The sequence below is a fragment of the Protopterus annectens genome, chromosome 3.part1 (assembly GCF_019279795.1).
Source record: "Protopterus annectens isolate FY-2018-M chromosome 3.part1, PAN1.0, whole genome shotgun sequence".
In the NCBI taxonomy this organism is placed as follows: Eukaryota; Metazoa; Chordata; order Ceratodontiformes; family Protopteridae; genus Protopterus; species Protopterus annectens.
Window position 1 is genome coordinate 168,998,375 of NC_056732.1, and position 23,178 is coordinate 169,021,552.

At 44.7% G+C, this 23,178-nt stretch overlaps 1 protein-coding gene across 2 annotated transcripts in view; it reads left to right on the forward strand.

Moving 5' to 3' along the window:
- Positions 1-23,178, forward strand: part of ZEB1 (zinc finger E-box binding homeobox 1) — an 873,134-nt gene that overhangs the window by 802,863 nt on the left and 47,093 nt on the right. For both annotated transcript variants that reach the window (XM_044066691.1, XM_044066692.1), the window contains one exon: positions 22,868-23,048. In XM_044066691.1, coding sequence (XP_043922626.1) covers positions 22,868-23,048 — 181 coding nt within the window. The remainder of the gene's footprint in view (positions 1-22,867; positions 23,049-23,178) is intronic.

A 23,178-nucleotide genomic window follows, 5' to 3' on the forward strand; every position in this document is an offset into this window, starting at 1 on the left:
GGCGTCACACCTGGATCCGCCTTTGTGATTTTGCGGAACCCTTCAAGGCGTCCTTCGCGAACGCTCCCTTTGACGGTTCTTCGCTCTTTGGCAAGACTGTCCGCGAGACGCTGGTCCAAATCAAGAAGGACGGGAAGATGCTGTCTGCCGTCTGAGTCCGCTTCTCTAATCCCCAACGATCCTTCTCTAGGAATCAGAGGGGACAAAAGATGATGTGGGTCCGGAAGTCTCGGCAGTCCCGTCCAGCTTCGGACCCCTCGTCCTTCAGAGGCAGAGGAGGACAAGGTGGACGCCAGCCCAGAGGCAGAGGGGGGCCGTATAATTTCGGGTCTAGAGAACCGTTCTCTGACAGGCCCGCGCAACAACCCTGAGGGCTTACCCGACTGTCCCTCTCTGGAGGCAGTCGGGGGGCATCTGTCAGGGCACCTCCAAAATTGGGTGTCCATTATGACGGATCGGTGGGTGCTCCGAATCATATCCAGTGGTTACACCATTCCCTTTCTAAGTCTTCCCCCTCCTATGAAGCGCCTCCCCGATGTCCCACCCGATCAAAGGGAGGCGGCAGCTTTGGAGGTTTCGAAGCTGCTAGAAAAAAAGAGCCATCCAGCACGTCCCCCCAGACCAGTTCGGATTGGGCAATTACTCCAGGTTCTTTTTAGTGCTGAAAAAGACAGGGGACTTAAGACCGATTCTAGACCTTTCTTCCCTGAACCTGTTCATTCCCAAAGAAAAGTTCCGGATGGTCACTCTGCAGTCAATCCTACCCCTTCTTCGGGAGAATGACTGGATGTGCTCCATAGACCTCAAGGATGCGTACTACCATATTCTTATGGACAGACGATCCAGGAGGTTTCTTCGCTTTTGGCTGGGAGCCAGTCATTATCAGTTCAGGGTTTTCCGTTCGGCCTCACCACAGCCCCCAGGGTGTTCACCAAGGTCATGGCAGTTGTTGCAGCCCACCTGAGACTCCAGGGTATTCAGGTCTTTCCGTACCTGGACGACTGGCTCCTCGCCGCCTCAAACAGGCATCAGCTTTGTTCTGCCAGAGACTATTCTCTCACTCTTGCCCAGTGTCTGGGCATTTCAATAAACTTCCAAAAATCCTTCCTTCGTCCTGTACAGGTTCTGGAATTCATAGGGGCCAAAATAGATGCTCGCCTCTCTCAGGACCTTTTGACATCAGACAGATTGAGCAGTTTGTCACGTCATGTTATGGCACTTCTTCAGTCCCCAGCTCCATCAGCAGAATTAGTCCTGAGAGCGCTAGGCTCTGTGGCGGCAGCAATCAGTCTTTCCCTGCACGCACATCTGCGAATGAGAATTCTTCAATGGACCTTTCAAGTCCAATGGTCTTTGTTGCTACACCCCTTAGACACTACTATTCCCCTGAGCAAGGTTTGCAGGGACTCCCTCCTCTGGTGGCTTTGCTCACGGGAGCTGCAGGAAGGGAGACCCTTTGTGATGCCTCAACCCCAAGCCACGTTGACCATGGACGCTTCTCGCCTCAGGTGGGGGGGGCATTCTATGGGCAGAACCGCCCAAGGCACGTGGAATTCCTTAGAGACCGCTCTGCATATCAATGTCCTGGAGATGAGGGCGGTGCTTCTAGCGTTGCAAGCTCTTCATGACCTTCTTCCCCTGGGGACTATTGCAATACAGACAGACAACATGGCGGTAGTCTGGTACATAAACAAACAGGGAGGGACCAGATCTTATCCCCTTTGTCGGGAGGCCATAAGAGTTTGGGAATGGGCGATATCCACCAACCGTTTTCTGATAGCAACGCACATTCTGGGACGGTCCAGCGTTCTTGCGGACAAGCTGAGTCGCTTGATCCTCACACCTTACGAGTAGTCTGTGAACCCGTCAGTAGCGAAACAGATTTTCCTCAAATGGGGTCTACCTTTCTGCAATCTTTTTGCTTCTCCGTCAAACACGAAGTGCAGCGAGTTTTTCGCTCTAATTCCCCCACCAGGGGAGAAGCCCCAGAGATGCTCTGGTTCACGCTTGGCCACCCGGTCTCCTCTATGCTTGCCCCCCTCTTCCTCTCATGACAAATTTCCTACAGAAAGCACGTCTGTTGGGGAGCAAGGTTATCCTCATAGCCCCATTCTGGCCTCACCAGATGTGGTTCCCTTATCTGCGGTCTCTCAGTGTAGTTCCTCCTTGGATCTTGGATCCCATCCCGGATCTGATTTCGCATCCTGCGGGATTGCAACCCCCAAACCTGGAAAACCTCAAGCTCGCGGCTTGGTTGATCCAGTTCCACTGATGGCAAGGACTCCTGGTATCTCCTCACCAGTGAAAGCCATTCTGATAGTGCACAAACCTATAAGTGGAAGCGTTTTTCCATCTGGGCTAGAGACGAGGGTTTGGATCCTTTTACCGTCCCTGTCCTGACTGTTCTTGAATTCTTGTCACATTTTTCATCAAGGAGCTGGTGCATCTACAGTTAAAGGGCAGTTGACAGCCATCTCTCATTTTCACATAGGAAATGAGCTGGGATCGTTAGCTTCTGCAAAAATATGCAAAACGTTTTTGAAAGGAATTTTTCTGTTGAAGCCGCCAGTTAAGACTGCGGTTCCACCATCCGATCTGACCTTGGTTCTGCAGGCATTAACGAGTCCGCCCTTCGAACCGGCTGCCTCTGTTCAATTACAATTTTTATCCTGGAAAACAGCCTTTCTGATCGCTATTACGTCAGCCAGGAGGGTTTCGGAACTTCAAGCACTTTGCATGAGACCCCCTTATCTAATTTTTCATAAGGATAGAGTGTCTCTCAGGACTAACCCCTCCTTACTGCCCAAAGTGGCCTCTGAATCAAATATTAATCAGTCGATTAATTTACCAGTGTTTTTTCTCAACTTCCAGAACAAAGGGGAATATAAATTATACAAATTTGGACGTATATAGACAACTGCGCTTTTACTTGCACAGGACGAAGGCTACTCGCAGGTCTGATCAATTGTTTGTGTCCTTTGCCAAACCATCCTTAGCTAAGGCTATTACCAAAGTTACTTTAGCAAACTGGATTTTGCAATGCATCATCCATGCTTATTTAGCCTCAGGGAAACCTGCTCCTTCCGGAGTCCATGCCCATTCAACTCATTCCATAGCTACTTCTGCAGCGTTTTGGTCTAGAGTTCCTCTGGATGATGTATGTTCAGCAGCTACTTGGTCCTTTTCTCATACATTCATTTCTCATTATAAATTGGATATGATATCCAGGAGTAGGGCTTCCTTTGGCTCCGTGGTGCTCCGGAATATCCTTCCTTGAGGACCTCCTAGGGTTTTTGTTTAGGTAGCTGGGGACTTTGTCCCACAGATTGCAGAACAAATGAAGTAACTACTTCAGATAAAGAAGTTATGTGCTCACCTTAGCATTCCATCTGAGTGTAGGTACTTCATTTGTCTGCATTTGTCTGCAACTGACCTCCCCCCTCCATGTCCCCTATCCAGTATCGTGCTTCCTGACTATGAATGACATTTGTTCATGCAGTTAGGCAGTAGGTTATGGTCCTCGGTCGAGAGTCTTGGTTGTTAGTATAGGCAAACTGTATCTGGGGAAAGGGAGTATGTAGCAGGGGATTATGGGTAAGGGGAGGAGCTCGGATCTTTTAGCTAGTAAAGCTGCCGGATCCGATAACCCACAGGTTGCAGAACAAATGAAGTACCTACTCAGATGGAACATTATGGTGAGTACATAACTTCTTTATATCATTCTCTTCACTGTTACAGTATTCGAGTATTCGGTCCCTCCTTAGATCCCTTTTTGTTTTGGGCTTTGTTGTGGTTACCCTTCTAGCAGTGGTTCCCCCTTTTCCATCTGCATTTTCTCCCTCTGAATATGCAAGGCCTCCTTTTGCTTGTGGCGAGCGTTCTGTACTGGGGCAATTCAGTTCTGGGAAACTGCTTCTGTATGTCACCTTTATGGCCGTATGTGTGATGCACAGCACGTACAAGATCTTAAAGCTTTGGTGTACTGGCCAGAGACTGGGCTGTCCTAGGCAGGAGATCCCTAAAGTGAAGAATACTGCAACAATGAAGATAAGTTATTACACAATAGTGCTTTTTGTACGAGACAGTTTTCTTGTTTGGAAAAGGGCCCTCTTCCTTGCATATATTTTGTAAATTGGTAAAAGGACTTAAGGTCTTCATAATAATCACATGAATGTAGCATACCTAATTCTGTCAAGTTGCATTTTGGTGCAGCACACTAGCTGAAATCAACTTCAGCTTATCTTAACTGATGCTAAAAAGTGTTTTATTTTTTTCTTTTGAATGAAATGTTTAAACCTATACCTGTCATTCCTACACCTGAAATGTCCGTCACTCCAAAGTCACTGCATCTCCTGATGCAGTAATTTCAGTCTCAACACACCAGCCACAGTGAACTGGTCTTTCTGAAATGTACCATGTTCATATTAATCACTGCTGCAGTAGCCTAAGCTATGTGGTTTATATTCTGCATAGGATGCAACAGCCAGCCAGCTTCCAAAGCTTCAGATCACCTTCTCTTCAGAGCTTTCCTGCCACAGAAGTATATGTTCCTCTGAGGCTTTCAAGAATCGACTGTCAACCTGTGCTGATTCTTTATTGGGCAGATAAGTTCCTTTTGGGGGAACCTTCCATTTAAAAAAATGTTCTGTTTAGTAATAATTTACTGTTCAGGAAAGTTATTTTAAAGCTAGGAGTTAAGTGTTTTAAAGGACTGTCAAGACTGTATTGTACTATTAAAACAAGAGCACACTTTCTGTTAAAAGTTTAATCGAAAAACAGTTTTTTCTGTGGAGAAATTGTTTATTTTACTTTTTGTGTCTGGCTAAGTGTTTTAAGTGATTTTTGCTGTGTTTTTCTGTGAAAAAGTGACTTTGAATTTTTACCAGCTATTGCTGCTTTTTCCCTCTGGGAAAGAGCGACTATTTTGACCTTGGAACAAACTAAGTCCTACAATCAGTCCTTCTTCCAGCCACAAAAAGGAAAAGGTAAGCAAACAGCCTTTCCACAACAGCAGGCTAGCAATTTGCTTCAGTCGCAGGGAGGTGCCTCTCATGTAGCCTTTTGTTGTACTTCATATCACTCATCTTTTACCATAAATCCCTCCATTGTAGCACCTACAGCCACTATGGACCTGGGGTCAGCCACATCTTCTTTGGCTGTTGGGGTCCCCTCAGTCTGCAAAGGAGAGGCACTTTTGTCAGTCCTGGAAGAGGGAACATACAAAGCTTCCATATTTTGTAAGAATGTTGTACCCATCCCTGGGGACGCTGCTGCCAACACTCTTGGCCCCATCTTTTTTTTCTTTCAAAAAGAAATGGAAAACTAAACATGTATATACTCTTCCTCAAATTTCCTTAGACAGGAATAGTTTACTGGGTCTGGCTCCAGGTTTTATTCAGGCTTTTGATCCTTATTTATTGCTTTCTGGTAAAAGAAAGAAGGATTCTTTTTTTCCTGAAGAGAGTCATGTTTCTGAATCTGGAGAGAAAGATGACGGGACGGATACACGTTTCTCATTTTTCTGATTCAGAGGAGAACTCCATTTCTTATTCTCCTTTTGGGTTTCCTCTCTTTTGACTGTTTCCAGGAAGTGTTTTAAGTGGGAGCAGAGTGAGGATTCTCAGTCCCTCAAAACTCTGAGCTGTTACAGGAGGAAATTCTTGAACTTTTCACCAATTCCTGCAGTTCTGTCAGCTTTGGAAAATGTGTGTGTATCTTTGGCTGTAATTTTCCTGATAGCCAGCCTGCTGCCCCTAAAAAGCAAATAGAATGTGTAATTCTACAGCTCTGAAGTAATTTACTTCATTTGGTCTTCAACCTGTGGGATACCGGATCCGTATCTTATCCGAGCCAGCGATCGCAATAGCATCTGCTCTGAGCTCCAAGCTCTACCCCTTACCCATAATACACCTCCACTTCCTTCCAACCCCCAGGTCTCATTTGCCGCGGCTAGCTGAAGCATCATGATCTCCAGAGCTCCGAGTAGTAAGTAGATTTTGAAAGCTTTTAGAAAGCCTTTTTTTCTCTAACTTTTAGTATAGTGGTTAGTATAGGTTCCCCCTTCTCCCCTCGCTTGGTGCATCGTGTAATTAAACTTTATTGTTGTTTAACTTAGTTGGTTAGTGTACTTCCTCTCCCCCCTCAGTGTGTTCTGTGAGTATGGTGAGTGGTTTTAGTGGGAAACCTAATATATTTTTTCTGTACTTGTTTTCCCTCTTTGTCTGAATGGCTGATAAGCCTGTGTTTAAAAGGTGCACTGAGTGTGGCCATAAGTTGTCCCCAGCATATGGCCACACTCTGTGTAATGTGCTTGGGGGTTGCCAATCTATGTACAGACTGCTCTATATGCGTGGGTTTTAACCCACGTGCAATCAAGAACACAAAGGCTAAGTTGACCCTGAAAGGCCTTCTTCCCACTTCTGAGGCGGTTGCCTCGTCCTCTGCTTCGGTCACAGCGGCTCCTGTGACTGCCTGTCCTTCCTCTCTTGCCCTTGCTTTTCCCCCCTCCCAGGCTGGGACTCAACCGCCCGTTTCAAAGCCTGTGGAAGTGGAGTGGAAAATAGGCAGAGAAGGAGAGAGCGCCAAAATCCAGGCCTGAGAAACATGAGGTCTCCGGACCTCCCTTCACCTGCTAAGAGTCAGCATAGGGTCAGTGACTCCCCTTTGCTCCAATCTCCGAGTTTTTCCCTGGAGCCGGAGGAGACGCACTGTCCATCTAAGGCCTCTGTTCCCCAACCTGCAAGGTCCGAGTCCATGGCCTCGTTGTGGTCCACGAGGTCCTTATCGGAAGTAGACATGGATAAAATGATGAGGTTTATTCATACTCAGATCCAGATGGAGGTCTTGCCAGCCGCCTCTCCCTCAGGAGGGGGGTGCTTGCTTCCCTTTTTTACACCAATTTCTCCTCCTCCGATCCATCCACCGGGTTCGGAGTACTCTGATTTGAGGATGGCTTTAGTCAAGGGGTTGGTGCCGATGGTACCTGCTTCCTCTATGTCAACAGCTGCCTGGAGCATGCCTGATGTGACCAGCTCGGATCCGAGCTGCTCTCTGAGCTGGAGCTTGGGTGTCTGATCCGAGGGAGCAGAACTTTTTTCATTGGCTCCGGCTTTGTCGGGCCAAGTTCCCTCCCTTGGAGCTCTGTCTACTTCGGGCCCGGCTCCAATTCTCTCATTGGACCTGGAGAGACTGGCTTCCTTATTAGTTCCCCAGGTGGGTTGGTCTTCCTCATCGTTCGACGTGGTAGAAAGGGTTTTCTCCGCTAGATCGAGACCCCTGACTATCCCCTCGGACTCTGCCCCGAGCCCCTCGGTTCTTTCTACGAATCCCATCATTTTATCAGAGGGACTGCCCATGCTCGAGGCGCCCCAGACGGTTCACCCCGAGGAACAAGTGGCTTGCAAGTTCCCACCGGAGATGTGCCTCGCAAGCATACGTGTAAGAGGAGGCACTTTGACTCCCCAGAGTCCCTCACAGAGGATACGGATTTGGATGATGGGGAAGGTTCCCCTAGGTCACCTTCCGAGGATGTCTCCTTTGGAGACATCATGGAAATCCTTCGCCAATGATCCACCCCCAAACCATCTTCTGATGAGTCCGTACGTGTAAGAGGAGGCACTTTGACTCCCCAGAGTCCCTCACAGAGGATACGGACTTGGATGATGGGGAAGGTTCCCCTAGGTCACCTTCCGAGGATGTCTCCTTTGGAGACATCATGGAAATCCTTCGCCAATGATCCACCCCCAAACCATCTTCTGATGAGTCCGGGTTCCTGGAGGCTTTCGGCATGGGCCCATCTACTTCATGGGTGTCCCCTCCTGCAGATCCCTTGGTGGACCTGGTCACCTCGCAGGCCTGGAAGGAGCCAGACACCATGGAACCAATCCCCAAAAGGCGTGACAAGATCTTGAGTCCACCTTCAGATAGGCAAGTGTGGAACAAGCGGTCCCCTGTAGACACTATGATGGTAGCAGCAGCCACAACGAAGGAACTAGCCTAAGAGAGTTCCTCTGTTCATCCTCCTGACCGAGAGTCGCAGATGATGGACTGCTTAGGGAAGAGGGTTTATGCTTCACCTCCCTTTTCTATTAGGGCTCTGACCTACATGGCCCATGTCACAAGACTCCAACGCAACCTGGTCAAGGAGCTGGCGGAGTCTCCTTCTAAGTCCGTGTCGCAGGAGGACAGGGACTCGTTCTCCACGAGGATGGCCACTTTGAAAGCAGTCTCCAACATGTCCATGCCACTCCTTTCAGATGCTCGGCTGGGTCTTGTATGTCCATGAGGTCCAACGCCTGGCTCAGAGTATGTTAATTTTCAGAACCTTTCAAGGTGTTCTTTGCCAATGCCCCTTATGACGGCTCTACTCTCTTTGGTAAGACCATCAGAGAACTTTAGTCCAGAATGAGAAGGATGGGAAGACGCTCTCTGCTGTTGGAATCCGCTTCTCAGACCCTCAAAGGTCCTTTTCCCAGAATCCGAGAGAGCAAAAGAAGATTTGGTTCCAGAAGTCTCAGTATCCTGGGGCACTCAGGGCTCTTCTCACAGAAGCAGAGGGGGATAGGATGGATGCTGGCCCAGAGCAGAAGGTGTCTGAGGAATTTTGGGTCTCGAGAACCTTTCTTGGACAGGCCCGGACAGCAACCCTGAGGGGTGGTCCCGACTGCTGTACTCTGGAGGTAGTCGGGGGACGATTGTCCTCGCACCTGGCGGCATGGGAGTCCGTAACATCAGACCACTGGTTACTTTAGATCATATCAAAAAAATACTCTATCCCCTTTGTGGGTTCTCCCAAATCTCCCAAAAACCTCCCGGATGTACCACCCACACAGAGAGGCAGCAGCACAGGAAATTTCCAAGCTGCTAGGAAAATGTGTCATCATCAGTCTGGATCGGGCTTCTACTCTACATTCTTTTTGGTACCAAAGAAAACTGGGGACTTGAGGCCCATTCTGGACCTATCTACCCTGAACCTGTCAGTTGCCAAAGAAAAATTCCAGATGGTCACACTTCAGTCCGTCATGCCGTACCTGTAAGAGAGCGACTGGATGTGCTCATTAGACTTCCAGGATGTTTACTATCACATAAAGAAGCACAGAAGCTCCAGGAGATTCCTCCACTTCCAGCTAGGAGTCGATCATTACCAATTTCGAGCCCTACCCTTTGGTCTCACCACAGCCCCCAGGGTGTTTACCAAAGTGATAGCGGTGGTAAAGGCTCACCTGAGGCTTCGGGGGATTCAGGTCTACCCGTACCTGGACGATTGGCTCCTCATTGCTCCCACCAGGTGTCTACTCTCTCAAACCAGGGATTATTTCTTAAACCTTGCCTTGCCTTGCATTTGGGGATTACAGTCACCGCATCCAAATCACTTATAAATCCTGTCCAGGTGAAAGACTACATTGGGACAAGGGATAGATACATTACAGTGCAAAAATCTTCCTGACCTTGGAGATGGTACAAAACTTGAGGATGCATGCGTCTCTCTACCATTCTCATCTTCTATCGGAGGAATCGGAGTTGAGGCCCTTAGGTTCAATGGCGGCAACCATAACGCTTCTCCCTTGTGCCCGGTTACATATGAGAATTCTACAGTGCACACCGGCTGTACAATGGTCCCTGTTGGAACTTCCATCGTTGTATCCAGTACAACTCAGTAGAATCTGTCGGTCGTCCCTTCTATGGTGGATGTGTTCTCCAGATATTTTGGATGGACGACCCTTTGTTCCAGCCCCTGTCCAAGCCACAGTGACCACAACTCTGGTGGGGTGTGGGTTTCAGGCAGGGCAGTCCAAGGCCTGTTGTCTCCTGTAGAGACCAGCTTGCACATAAACTTTCTAGAGATGAGGGTGGTCCTTTTAGTGTTGCAGGCCCTTCGTGCCTTTCTTCCTCTGGGAACCATTGCAATTCAGTCAAACAACATGCCAGTGGTCTGGTATATCAACAAACAGGGAGGGACCAGGTCTTACCCCCTTTGTCACGAGGGCATGAGAGTGTGGGAATTGGGTGATCTCTACCAGTTGTTTCCTCATCGCAACGCACATTCCGGGATGGTCAAACATTCTAGCAGACAGGTTATATCGGACTATTCTGATGTCTTAGGAGTGGTCTCTGAATCTTTCAGTAGTGGAGCAGATCTTCCTGGAGTGGGGTCAGCCTTGCTGCGATCTCTTCACATCTCCTTCCAACACAAAGTGCAGCAAGTTTTTCGCTCTTAACTCCCTGCAGGGGAGTCCCCCAGAGATGCTCTAGTCCATGCTTGGCCTCCCGGTGTTCTGTATGCTTACCCTCCAGTGCCTCTTATTCCGAGGTTTCTACAGAAAGCTTGTCGACTGGGGAGCAAAGTGATCCTCATTGCCCCGTTTTGGCCTCACCAGGTATGGTTTCCCTTCCTAGCTCTGCCCTGGATCTTGCATCCCATTAGGGATCTGATTTCACACCCATCGGGGGTTCCTCATCCGAACCTGGACAATTTGAAGCTCACAGCTTGCCTGCACCAGTTCCCATGATCGCTAGGACTCCTGGATTATCCTCTTCAGTTAGGTGTATTCTGGTGGCTGCTCACAAGTCTTCAACCAGCAAGGTTTATTGCAGTAAATGGGAAACTTTTTTTTCATTTTGGGCCTCTCAAAGGAGTTTAGACCCCTTCACGGCTCCTATTTCTGCCATTCTTGATTTTCTAGCTATTTTTCAACAGGGAGCTAGTTCTTCTGTCAAGGTTCAATTGGCTGCCATTTCTCATTTTCATCTAGGTGAGAATTCTGCCTCTCTAGCCTCTTCCAGACTGTGTAAAGCCTTTATCAAAGGGGCTTTTCTGTTACGCCCCCTGTGAAAGATCCTTTTCCCCCATGGGACCTTACTATGGTTCTTCAAGCTCTAGTCGGCTCCACCTTTTGATCCCGCTGCATCCACAGATCTAAAATTCTTATCTTGGAAAACAGCATTTCTGGTGGCTATTACCTCTGCTAAAAGGATTTCAGAACTGCAGGCATTGTCCGTCAAAGTTCCTTATATGATTTTCCACTAAGATAGGGTTTCTCTTTGGACCAATCAGTCCTTTCTTCCCAAGGTGGCATCACTAGCTAATGTCAATCAAACCATCAATTTACCAGTTTTCTTTCCTAATTTTGCTAACAAAATGGAATACAAATTCCACTTGCTGGATGTTCATAGACAGTTACGATTTTATTTACACAGGACAAAAACTTTCCGTAGATCCGATCAACTGTTAGGTCACTATTGCTAGGTGGATTTCTTCATGCACCCTTCAGGTCTATTAAGGACAGAGACATGTCTCCTCTGGGTAGGGTGAAAGCTCATTCCACTAGGTCCATGGCTACTTAGTCTCTGGATGATATTTGTTCTGCAGCTACTTGGTACTCATCTCGTACATTTATTTCTCATTACAAATTGGATTGACTTCCAGAAGGAGAGCATCCTTTGGTTCCGCAGTGCTCCGGAATATACTTCATGAGCGCCACCCAGGAGTTTAGTAGCTGGGGACTCTATCCCACAGGTTGAAGACTAAATGAAGTAAACTACTTCAGATAAAGAAGTTATGTACTCATCATAACGTTCCATCTGAGTAGTTCTACTTAATTTGTCTTCAGCCGTCCCTCCCTCCTTCCCCAGGACCTTGTCATGTGAACAGCCTGCGGGCTACAGTTATAGGTCATAAGTATTTTTCAGGTCGGATTATCAGTATAAGGATCAGAAAACTAGATCTGAGGGTTGGAAGGTAGTGGAGGTGTATTATGGGTAAGGGGAGGAGCTCGGAGCAGATGCTAGTGAGATTGCTGGCTCAGATCCAATATGGATCCGGTATCCCGCAGGTTGAAGATGAAGTATAACTATTCAGATGGAACGTTATGGTGAGTACATAACTTCTTTCTTTTTTTTCTTTTTTTTTTATACACAGTTCCCAAACCTGACCCAGCAGCTGTAGCTTTAGGTAATCCTGATGCCCGTTATTTCCTCTACTCCTTCTGATAAGGGTGGAAAGATTATTGATGGGTACAGGAATATAGTGTATGCATATGCAACTTTGATTTTCAGAATTTTGAAGCATCAGGCTCGCTTGTTAATGTTTGCTCTAATTGTGAAAGTATGAGAAATGTTTGGTTTGTAGTTTCTTCTTGTGAGGAAAAATATGCTTTAAATTATTTAGTTTATTTTGTACTAATCACTGCACTCTGTGTTTGCAGATTGTGTTGGTCTCCGCTGATAATTCTTCCAGGGCTGTGGCCTGTGGTATAGTTTTGAGAAGGTTTGTCTGGCAGCATTCTCACAACTTCACAAGAGGATGTGAATAATATTTTATTTTCTCCTTTGAATAGAAGTTCACTTTTTGGTTTCTTTGCTGCAGAGATGATAAAAATGTGATGAATGGGGTAAATTCAAGGAATCTCGTAAGATTTTTTTCTGTCTTTCAAATTTTTTAAGGGATTTTCTAACTCCTCATCCAACTTTGGAAAAATTCCAAAAATAATTCAGGAACCCCCAAAACCAAGGACAGTCCAATTAGTCAGTTTTTTAAGGACCTTATTTCCCCCTCCCACCTTGGTATAGTTTCTTTTGGCTTCCAGAAAGTCTGAATCTCCACTTTTCTCCTTGGCAGCAATTAATTTCAGACAAATGGGTTTTGAAGGTCATGCATCAGGTTTATAGATGGTAGTGAGAGGGTATTCCTCCTTGCTAGGGATTAGTCTTCATCCACCAGACCAGACTCTGTTATTTCCACCTGTCTTCCTTTGCATGCCGGTCCAGGAAGTGATAGAACCAGGTCCTCCTTTCAAAGTTGAGAAAGGTTTTTATTCTAGGATGTTCAGTGCCAAAGAAAAAAGATGCTTGGAGATGAGTACTAGGTCTTTCTTTCTGTGGCACTATCACAATTAAGTGATGTCACCTTACAGGCTGTTTACCTCATTCTTCTTCATTCAAGATGTTCTTCGTGTTTCACTGTTGCAGTCATTACATTTGGGTAATCTGCTGGCAGGTTGCCCTCAGTCGGCCTGAATTCCAAAGTCTTGAGTCCTGCGTCGGTTGCTGTGTCTTCCATGACGTCAGGTCGTCTGGGGTATAAAACATGCAGCTGACGCCATCTTTCTTGCTGCGTGGTGCCTGAAGCAGAAGCATTTCGCAAGTGCCGATTGGCCAACTACTGAAATATTCGAGTTTGAGTTTCAGAACCGAAGTCTTCACTAAAGCTAAGTACCCCGTTGGGGAAACTTTTTTCTTGTTTTTTACCGATGTCAGAAAAGGTTAACAATTGTATTACTTGTGGGAAGCAAATACCTCATGAGGATTTCCATTTATACTGTATTCCTTGCCTAGGTCCTGATCACAACATGCCTGGCTGTCGGTTTTGTGCTAGATTTAACCAGATTAAGCGTCTGTATATTTTTGCATCAAAGTATTTTGGAAACTGATTTAACTACCCAGAAATGTCGTCGAGTAGCAATCCGACTACCAGAGTACATAAAAAACGCAAAGAAAAGGACAGAGAAAGGCAGTCGAGATCCAAAACCAACGACAAAGCTTCTAAGCCAGTCGCCGGTACTCAGTGAGGCGCTTTCGCAGCCCCTGATACCTGCTACCTACGAGTCGCAGGCCTCTACCAACACCCATGTGGAGTCGGGCATGCTGCAAGATACTCAAGGTATTGGACCGACGGATGCATCTCCCTCGGATGGGTCCGGAGCCGCTGAGCAGGCACCGGCTTCTGAGGGTGTATTCAGACTTCAACATTTGTATATCAAATCGATGACAGCTGCAAAAACAAAGACAAAAGCAACTTCTAAAACTAAAAAAAATGACGCATGAGCCATGTGCACAGGCCTCCATGCCTAAAAAACAGATTATCAAAATGGCTGAAGACCTCATTACCTTGATCAGGGGTACCCATCCCTCTCCAGATAAGAGGCCTAGGCAAGACACTGATTATGAATCTTCAGATCAGGTTTCAATTTCTTCTGATTCCTCTTCTGATCAGGAATTATCTATACCTCCCTATGAGGATTCTGATGCTGAGGAGTCTATTCCATTTGCATCTCCTTCTGAGGATTATTCTTCTGGAAAAACCTTGCATACTTTGAGGGAGCATTTTCACTGGGAGAATTTTCACTGGGAGAGTCAAGACTTCTCAGAATCAAAAAAAAAGAGGCTCAGGGATTTCCTTCTCCCTCAGCACAGGCCTTTAGTCAGTCCCCCTGTTTTAGACATTGTGGATGTGTTTTCGGAGTCGAGCTTGACCCCTGACTCCTTACCTCCGGCTCCCAGTAAGCCTGACAGATATTACAGGGTCCCTGACTCTCATAAAATTTTATTTAGAAACCCTGCTGCTGATCCTGAAACTATTTCACAGGGTCCAAAGGGAGTTAAGGCCTCAACAGCAAAAATTCTACCCCCTCTGACAGATTCAAGGGCACTGGACAGATGGGGAAAAAAGGTTTATACATCTGCAACCTTGGCAATCAGGGCCTTAAACTGTCAATTTCATATGCTTAAGTACCAACATGTTATGGGATTGCTGAAACAGAAAATTATGTTGATTTTCAGAATGTGCAGAAAATAAAGAATTGCAGGAATTATTGCATGCAGGTGAACAAGTTGGAAAGCATACTTTGCAATGTGGTTTTGATTCCTTAGAGGCCTCCTGCAGGGCAGCAGTTACTGGATCTGTGATTAGAAGGCATGCCTAGTTAAAGGAACAAAATTTGCCTGATCATGTTAAAGCTAAATTGCCAGATGCACCTTTACAGCATGTTTCTGTTTGGTATTAAGGCAGAAGAGGTTTTAAAGAAAATGGAAGACAAGGCTAAGTCTATGCTTCTTACAAGTGCAGCCACCAAGATTCAGTAGATACTGGCCTACAAAAAATCAGTCCTTTCCTGTGTCAGACAGAGCTCCAAGGGGCAAATCCAGACGCCCAAAGGGTTCCAGATACAAGGAGCAAGATTCATACAGGTCAAAGCAATGGGGCCAAATCTGGAGGAGATAAAGTGCAAACCTACAGAAAGCAATCCCAATGACTTCCTCTGCCTACACCAAGCACTTATCTTTTGGCAGCACCCATAGGGGGGGAATTGCTCAAAATTGGCGGTTAATAACCCAGGACAAGTGGGTTCTAAACATCGTATCACTGGGATACAGATTCCATTTCCACACTCTGCCAATGGTAAATGGTTGGCCAGATCTGCCAAAAAATCAATGGGCAGAAGCACAGAAACAGGTTACGTCCCTCATGGATATGGGGGCCATTCAGACAGTACCAGAACAGGGGAAAAGGACAAGGTTTTTACTCAAGACTGTTCTTGGTACCCAGAAAGGACAAGGCCTGGCAGCCAATACTGGATTTATCGATTTTGAACACATACCTGCACATTCCAAACTTCAAAATGCTGACTTTGCAGCAGTTTCTGCCCATGCTGGGCAAGAATGCTTGGCTGGTGACTTTAGACCTAAAAGAGGCATACCTGCATGTCCCAGTAAGACAATTGTGCAGAAGATACCTCAGATTCAAGGCTGGCTTAATGCATTACCAATTCCCTGCACTGCTCTTTGACTTATCTACTGCGCCCAGGGTCTTTACAAAGTGCCTGGCACCAGTAATTGCATTTTGCAGAAAAAGAAGTATACAAATATATCCTTACTTGGACGACTGTCTCATTCAAGCAGAGAACAAGGACACTCTTCTTTGACACCTGGCATTTGTGAAAACGCTTCTAACATGCCTAGGGTACACAATAAATGAAAATAAATCACAACTGGTACCCTCTCAAAAGATAACCTTCCTGGGTGCAAGCTTGAATACAACTGCCTGAATGGCTTACATGGCCAGACAAGCAAAGGCAACTGACTACTTACTTCAAACTGATGGCAACAAAAACCCAGTCTTCTGCAAGACAAATTCTGCAGGCTCTGGGTTTCATGGCATCCTGCATCCTACTGATTTCATATGCAAGACTGCATATGAGGAAACTTCAATGGTACCCAAAAAGTTTATGGAGTCAACATTCTCACAGACTGGAAACAATGATTCCTCTCATTCCCTGCCTGCAACAGGAGTTTCTATGGTGGGCAAAGGCATGTCACCAAAACATGGGACGGCCATTCACTCTACCCGCTGCCAGCCAAACCTTAACAGACGCATCAGATTATGCCTGGGGTGGGGGCCCACATGGCAGGAAGATGCATTCGGGGCATATGGACAACAAAACAAATACATCTACATATCAACCAAAAAGGGATGCTAGCTGTTCAAAATGCCCTAACAGCCTTCAAGGACTTCACCCAGGACAACTACTGATAAAGACGGACAACACCACAGTCATGTGGTACATCAACAAGCAAGGGGGCACACACTCATACCCTCTTTGCAGATTAACCATGGCACTGTGAGATACAGCTTTGACCTACCAAATACATCTTCAAGCACAATTCCTGCCAGGAAAGCAAAACACTCTGGCAGACGATTTAAGCAGAAACCTTATGGATCCTCACGAGTGGAAACTAAATCCACAAATCTTCAGCATGATTACAGAGAAATGGGGGAGCCCAGACATAGATCTATTTGCCTCCCCTCAAAATTATCAATTAAAAAGATTCTGCACAAGGACTTATCACAAACAAGCATGGAAAGTGGACACCCTATCCTTTAGTTGGAAAAACAGTTTACGCCTTTCCTCCTCTGCCTCTTCTCCCCAAGGTCCTCCTAAAAGTCAGACAAGAGAAGCCAAAGATTATATTAATTGCCTCAGACAGGCCCCGCCAATACTGGTACCCAATCTTAAGGAACTTGTCTCAATACTCTGCTTGGACCTTGCCTCAAAGACCACAACTACTGTCCCAGCAAAACCATCAGATCCTGCACAATCAACTACAGACTCTGAACCTGGCAGCATGGCTAATCATGTAGTCATACAAACAACACCTCTCAGTAAAGCTGTGATGGATGTCATTTTGGAAGCCAGAAGGCCTAGTACTAGAAAATCTTATGCTGACAAATGGAAGAGATTCTGTGCTTGGAATCAAGCACAAGGAACTGATGCAGCAGAACCAAATATTCCTTGGATATTGCAATACTTAACTGAGATGCTTGACAAAGGCCTTTCTTTCTCATCAATAAAAATCCATGCCTCTGCCATTTCGGCTCATTACAATACAGAGCCACCAATCTTTTCTCATCCTTTACTGAAGCAGTATCTTAGAGGGGCCAAAAATTTAAGGCCTCCTAGAAGATCACCATTGTCTGCATGGGACCTCAATTATATGTTGGAAAAGCTCACCCTGACTCCATTTGAACCAGCTGCTACCGCTGATAAATAAAGTTCTTATGGAAAACAGCTCTGCTACTAGCAATTACTTCAGCAAGAAGAGTTTCAGAGCTACAGGCCCTCATGGCTGTAGAGCCTTTTATCATATTTTACCCAGACAGGGTGTCTCGGAGGACAAATCCTACTTTTATGTCTAAGGTGGTTTCCATTGTGGCTCTTAACCAAACAATTCACCTGCCAACCTTTTATGCAAATCTGCAGAACAAGGGTGAGAGAATTCTGCATTCCTTGGACGTACACAGACAGCTAAGATTCTACTTTAGCAGGACTAAAGCTCTAAGAAAAACTGAGCAATTACTAGTGACATATGCTGCAGGATCAGAAGGCAAGGCTATTTCAAAGCATCCAATTTCAAAGTGGATAAGCCACTGCATCCGTTTCTGCTACTCACACAATCGTAAACCTGTGCCCAAGGCCATTAGGTCTCATTCCACCAGAGCTACCGCTACTTCAGCAGCCTTTCTCAGGGGAGTACAAACCAAAGACATTCTAGAGGCTGCTACTTGGAGTTCTGTTCACACCTTTACAAAGCATTATCATTTGCCTCTCTACTCTAAATCCAGGGCAGGCTTTGCCACTGCAGTTCTGCAGGGCATTATAGCCGCTCCTAATGCTGTTTAGCTCCAGCCTCCCAACCATAGCTTTGGGATTCTACCCAAATGTAATGACTGCAACAGTGAAACACAAAGAACATAGTACAGTTGTGTACACTTACCATAAATGTAGATGTTAGTGTATTCACTGTTGCAGTCCAGGTTACCCTCCCGCCATCCCCCTATTATTCTGGAGTTTATCTTTCCTTCTCTATCTTCTACAACCTATGTAGTGTATTTGCTTGTAGATAAAGGTAAAGTTTATATTGATGTGTGTGTGTGTGTGTGTGTGTGTGTGTGTGTGTGTGTGTGTGTGTGTGTGTGTGTATATATATATATATATATATATATATATATATATATATATATATATAAAATTTTTTTTTTTTTTTGCTACCTTTTTGGGGGCACCTGACATCGGGGGCATGAAAAACTAAAGAAAATGGCGTCTGCTACATGTTTTATACCCCTGAAGACCTGACGTCATGGAAGGAGAGACAGCAACCAACGCAGGACCCAAGACTTTGGAATTCAGGCTGACTGAGGGCAACCTGCCAGCAGATTACCCAAATGTAATGACTGCAACAGGGAGTACACTCAAACATCTACATTTGTGGTAAGTGTACACAACTGTACTTTTCCTCGTAACACTACATTTAAAAGATGCCTGTCAACATTCCTTTTCATCCAGACTTCAGGTGTTCATTAAGGTTTTGTGTGTCTGGATCACAATCAGTTTTTTGCCTTACCCTTTGGACTATGCACTGCACCAGGAGTGTTCACTAAGTGTGCAGCTTCAGTTTTAGCCCATTGCAGGTATCAGGTTATCCATTTTCTTTGTCCCATATTTGGATGACATGCTTTATCTTTGCAGAGTCTCTTTTTTTCAGAGTGTCAGGAAACTTTCACATGGGTGTGAGAGCTCTTACATAAGCTGGGATTCCAAAAGAACATTCAAAAGTCCTTTTTGACTTTTCACACAGTTTCGTGTTCCTGAGGTGTCAGCTTTTGTTCCAAAGGAAAAAATAGATTTGTATACATATCTATTTCCAAGGTTTTCCACTTGATCTTTGGTCACTGCGAGTGAATACCTCAGAATTTTGAACCTCACGGCATCTGTGATTCTCATGATAACCCTGACAAGACTCCACATGTGAATGATACAGTGGTATCTGAAGTCTCCTGTCCTAGCATCAACATCCCTGGTCTTTTCAAATCCCAGTGTTGAGGGGTTTTCACTAGAGGAATTACTTGTTGGAGACCGCAAATATCCTTAAATTCAGGTCTCCCTTTCTCACTTCCTGTTCCAAAGCAGTCAGACTTTGCTTGAGGAGCAGTTTCAATAATTGTGTAAAGTGTGTGGGACACCTAGTGCAGATGCAAACACATTAAAATAAAATAGATGCTTACACTGATCAAGGCAATCAATTCTGTGAATCATCGTTGGTCCTCAGGACAGTCTCAAGTTTTATTCAGACAATACTACAGTCGTGGTACATCTGCAAGCAGGGGTGTTCCAAGCCATATACTCCCTTTGCAGACTAGCCATGTAGCTTGGGATATAGCTTCACAGCACAATCTGTCTACAGGCATCCATCATTCTGTCAGAGCAATGTTGTGTGGCAGACAAGCTAAGCAGGACAGGGCAGACCCTCACATATGCAGAGTATATCAGAGATCTTCCAGGATTTTGATCCATCTGTGGGAGTTCCTCTAGTAGAATAATTTGCCTCCTCTCTAAGTAATCCCATGGCAAGATCTTTTCTCCAGGATTCCATGCAAGAAAGCCTGGAAAACATACAACACTTTTCCTTGGACAGGAATGTTCCTGTATGCTTTTCCATCCATATCACTGATATCCAGTGTAATTCTGAAGATTCAGAAGGAATTCAACATTATTGTGGTGACTCCCTTTCTGCTTCAGACAGCAATAGTTCTCCCTTCTTTTGGAAATTGCCAGGGGCAATTACTACAAGATTCCTCACAGAATGGAACTACTGTCACAAGATTAGGGGTGTTTGATACACCATGACTCCATTCAACTTCACCTGGCTGCCTCTGGATGATAGGGTCTTAATTTCCTTTAGGCACCTGATTACTGAGAACAGGCAGCAGGTACTAATGGAGGCAAGAAAGCCTGTTACTAGAAAATCATATATTAGCAGGTGTAAAATGTTTAATAGTTGGTGCCAACAACCTAACCAGCACCCATTCAGGTCTAGTTCTGACTTTACAATATTTGTGAGAGTTAATATCCTATGGCCTTTTTTACTCCTACATCAGGTTTCATTTATTGGCCATTTCAGCATGTCTGCCTGTGGATCCTCTTCTTTCAAAGCATTTTCATTTCAAAATGCTTTTGAAAGGGTTTTACTTGAGAGGCCTCCACGTAAACTGATGGCCTCTTCTTGGGATCTTAATTTTGTGTTGGAGAAGCTAACATTTTCATCTGAACCAGCTAATTTGGCTGACTTAAGTTTCTAAACATAGAAAAAAAAAATTACTGATTGCTCTGCCCTCTGCAAGAAAAGTATCTGAGTTGTAACCTCGTATGGTGAGTCAGCCCTATCTCATTTTCAAGAGAGATGAAGTTTCTTTGAGAACTAATCTGTCTTTTAATGCTATCCAATTTTACTTTAAGCCAAACTATTCATTCCCCCATTTTTTACCGGCCCTAAAAATGAAGGAGGATGTTCCATACCTTGGATGTCCACTGACAACTCTGGTACTTTCATGACGTAATGAGATCTTTGAGATATTTAGATCTTTTGTTCATTTCTTATGGAGGTAAGAAGGCCGAACCTGTGTCAATACGGAGCATTTCCAAATGATTGCCTAAGGGTATTGTCTTTTGTTACAGTCCTCACAGCAAAATTATTCCCTACAGGAACAAGGCCGACTATACCAGGGTATTGGCTTAATCTATGTATTTTTTTGGAAACTGTTGGATTCTAGAAGTAGCAGCTTGGTCCTCTGTACATACTTTTACAAGGCCATTACAAGCTTGATTCCTTCTCTAGGTCTAGATCAGCCTCTGGTAGGACCATTTTCCTGAGACTCCTCCTGGACCTTTTCCCTTCCTCCTAAAATTTGTAAGCTGTGGTAGTCTACCCATAATAGCTTAGGCTACTGTAGCAGTAATCCATATGAAGAATGTAGTTCAGTTGTGTAAATAAACATGCCGTAATTGTAGATGTTCAATGATCACTGCTGCAATAGCCACTCCCTCCGTCCATCCTCATTGTTTTTTGTTTTAAGCCAAAGTAGTGGTGATGTTCCTAGCGTTGTGCTCCTCCTGCCTGTTGGCAAGAAAGCTGTGAAGGACTTGGCACCCAAACCTGTCTTTATAGATAGCTGTGCTCGAGCTAACGGTTTATGTGGAGTGTGACTTGAAGCTTTGGAAGCTGGCCAGTTGTATCCTATGCAGGATTATAACCGCCACAGCTTAGGCTACTGCAGCAGTGATCACTTGAACATTTGCAGTTATGGTAAGTTTAATTAACTGTACTTTAGCATATGGAATGCCATTTAACTGCTTTAACCTTCTGTGTGTGACCCTTATGAGTCTGTAACACAAGTCTTGGCTCTTCAGAATGCCGTATGTTTTTTATTATTTTATTTTTTGTATATTTGTATGTGCTTTAATTGGTTGGGGGCAGATGATTTGTGACTGTGTCTTCTTAAATTTGACTTGTCATAATTCATAATGTAGAAGCAAAGGTCCCTTAGCAGATATATAAGGGAGCTAGCCAAAAAGACCCTGATGTAACACAGAAGTGTATATACAAAGACCTTTTCAATTCTATTTCATCAAAGCATCATGAGAGTTGTGTAGGTTTGCCCTAAAAAAATGGTTATTTTTAACAATCTGATTCAAGAAAGCACAATGACAATGCCTTTTGCAGTGGTTGTAGAAGTGTTGATTTTTTCTGAGCCTGAGCATCCATCAAGAATGTTATAACTTACAAAAGCTAAAAGTTACTAAGTTAATGCCTGCAATATGAATATCTATATAACTTTCTTGGTGATAGGATTGCGCATTTAAAAATACATTTTTTTCATGACAGTCAGGTGGGGTTGAAAATATATTAAAAAGTATATTGAGTGTAGTGTTTGGAGATGTGTACATTTTTAAAGCTAGGGCATGGTATGGGCTTTTGAGAGTTCAAAATGGGGTTTCTGGCTATGCTGTAGTCTTTAGTAATGCACTCCTGCTATGAAGGTAGACATTGGCCCATGTTTCTTTCCTGTTCTTGCCTCATTAGCAGATCATAAGTGGAAGATGGCTTATGCTCTGAAATGTTTAAGTTGGCAAAGAGCTTCTGATCAATGGTGGTTACAACATAAGTCTAGAAATAAGTAAGCAAACGTCCTTGAACATGTTAATTGAAAACCTAGGCAGAAAGACCCTTGTAAGATAAAGAAGTTATCTGTAAAGACATTTATAAAGTTATTTCAGAGATGCATAATTTTTTTTTTTTTTTTTCAAAAGTGGAACTGTTTTAGTAGTCACTCAAGAAGGAATTGTAACAGACCTTTGATAATTCAGCAAGCCAAATTCCATTAGATTCTGTCCTCTCCCACTGCAATACAGCCCTGTGGCTATTCCCAGCTTCCATGCCCACCAAAACCCCTGTCCTCTTATTTCTCCTTGTATGTACCCCTGGCATAACTCTCTACCTCAAGATGTCAAACTGAGTGGTATTCATTTGTAGTCCTAGGAAGCAGGGGTTTGAACCAGACTTGAGTTTGGAGCTGGGAGCAGTTTTCTGTACAGCTGCTGGTCAAAGTCACTACTTTTTGCCCACTGTTTTTCTAATGGAGTGAATTTAAAATGTACACAATCTCTAGATTCGGGTAAGAGACTTTTATAAGCATATTCAGACTTTCTTGGAGCGTACAGTGGACAGAGCATAATATTTTTTTTTTGCATTATCTTAGGATGAAAGACAAGACACTAGCTCAGATGGAGTTTCAAACATAGAAGATCCAAATGACTCTGACTCTACACCACCCAAAAAAAAGATGAGGAAAACAGAGAATGGAATGTATGCTTGTGACTTGTGCGATAAAATATTTCAAAAGAGCAGCTCCCTTCTCCGACACAAGTATGAGCATACAGGTATGTATTAAAGTTAAGAAATACCATGCAAAGTTAGGTGTGTTGTATGTCCTTCAGTTCTTTCTTAATTTTCTGGTAGCCTAACATCTTACATGATGTCTAACATGTTTTTGGATGGATTACATTGCTT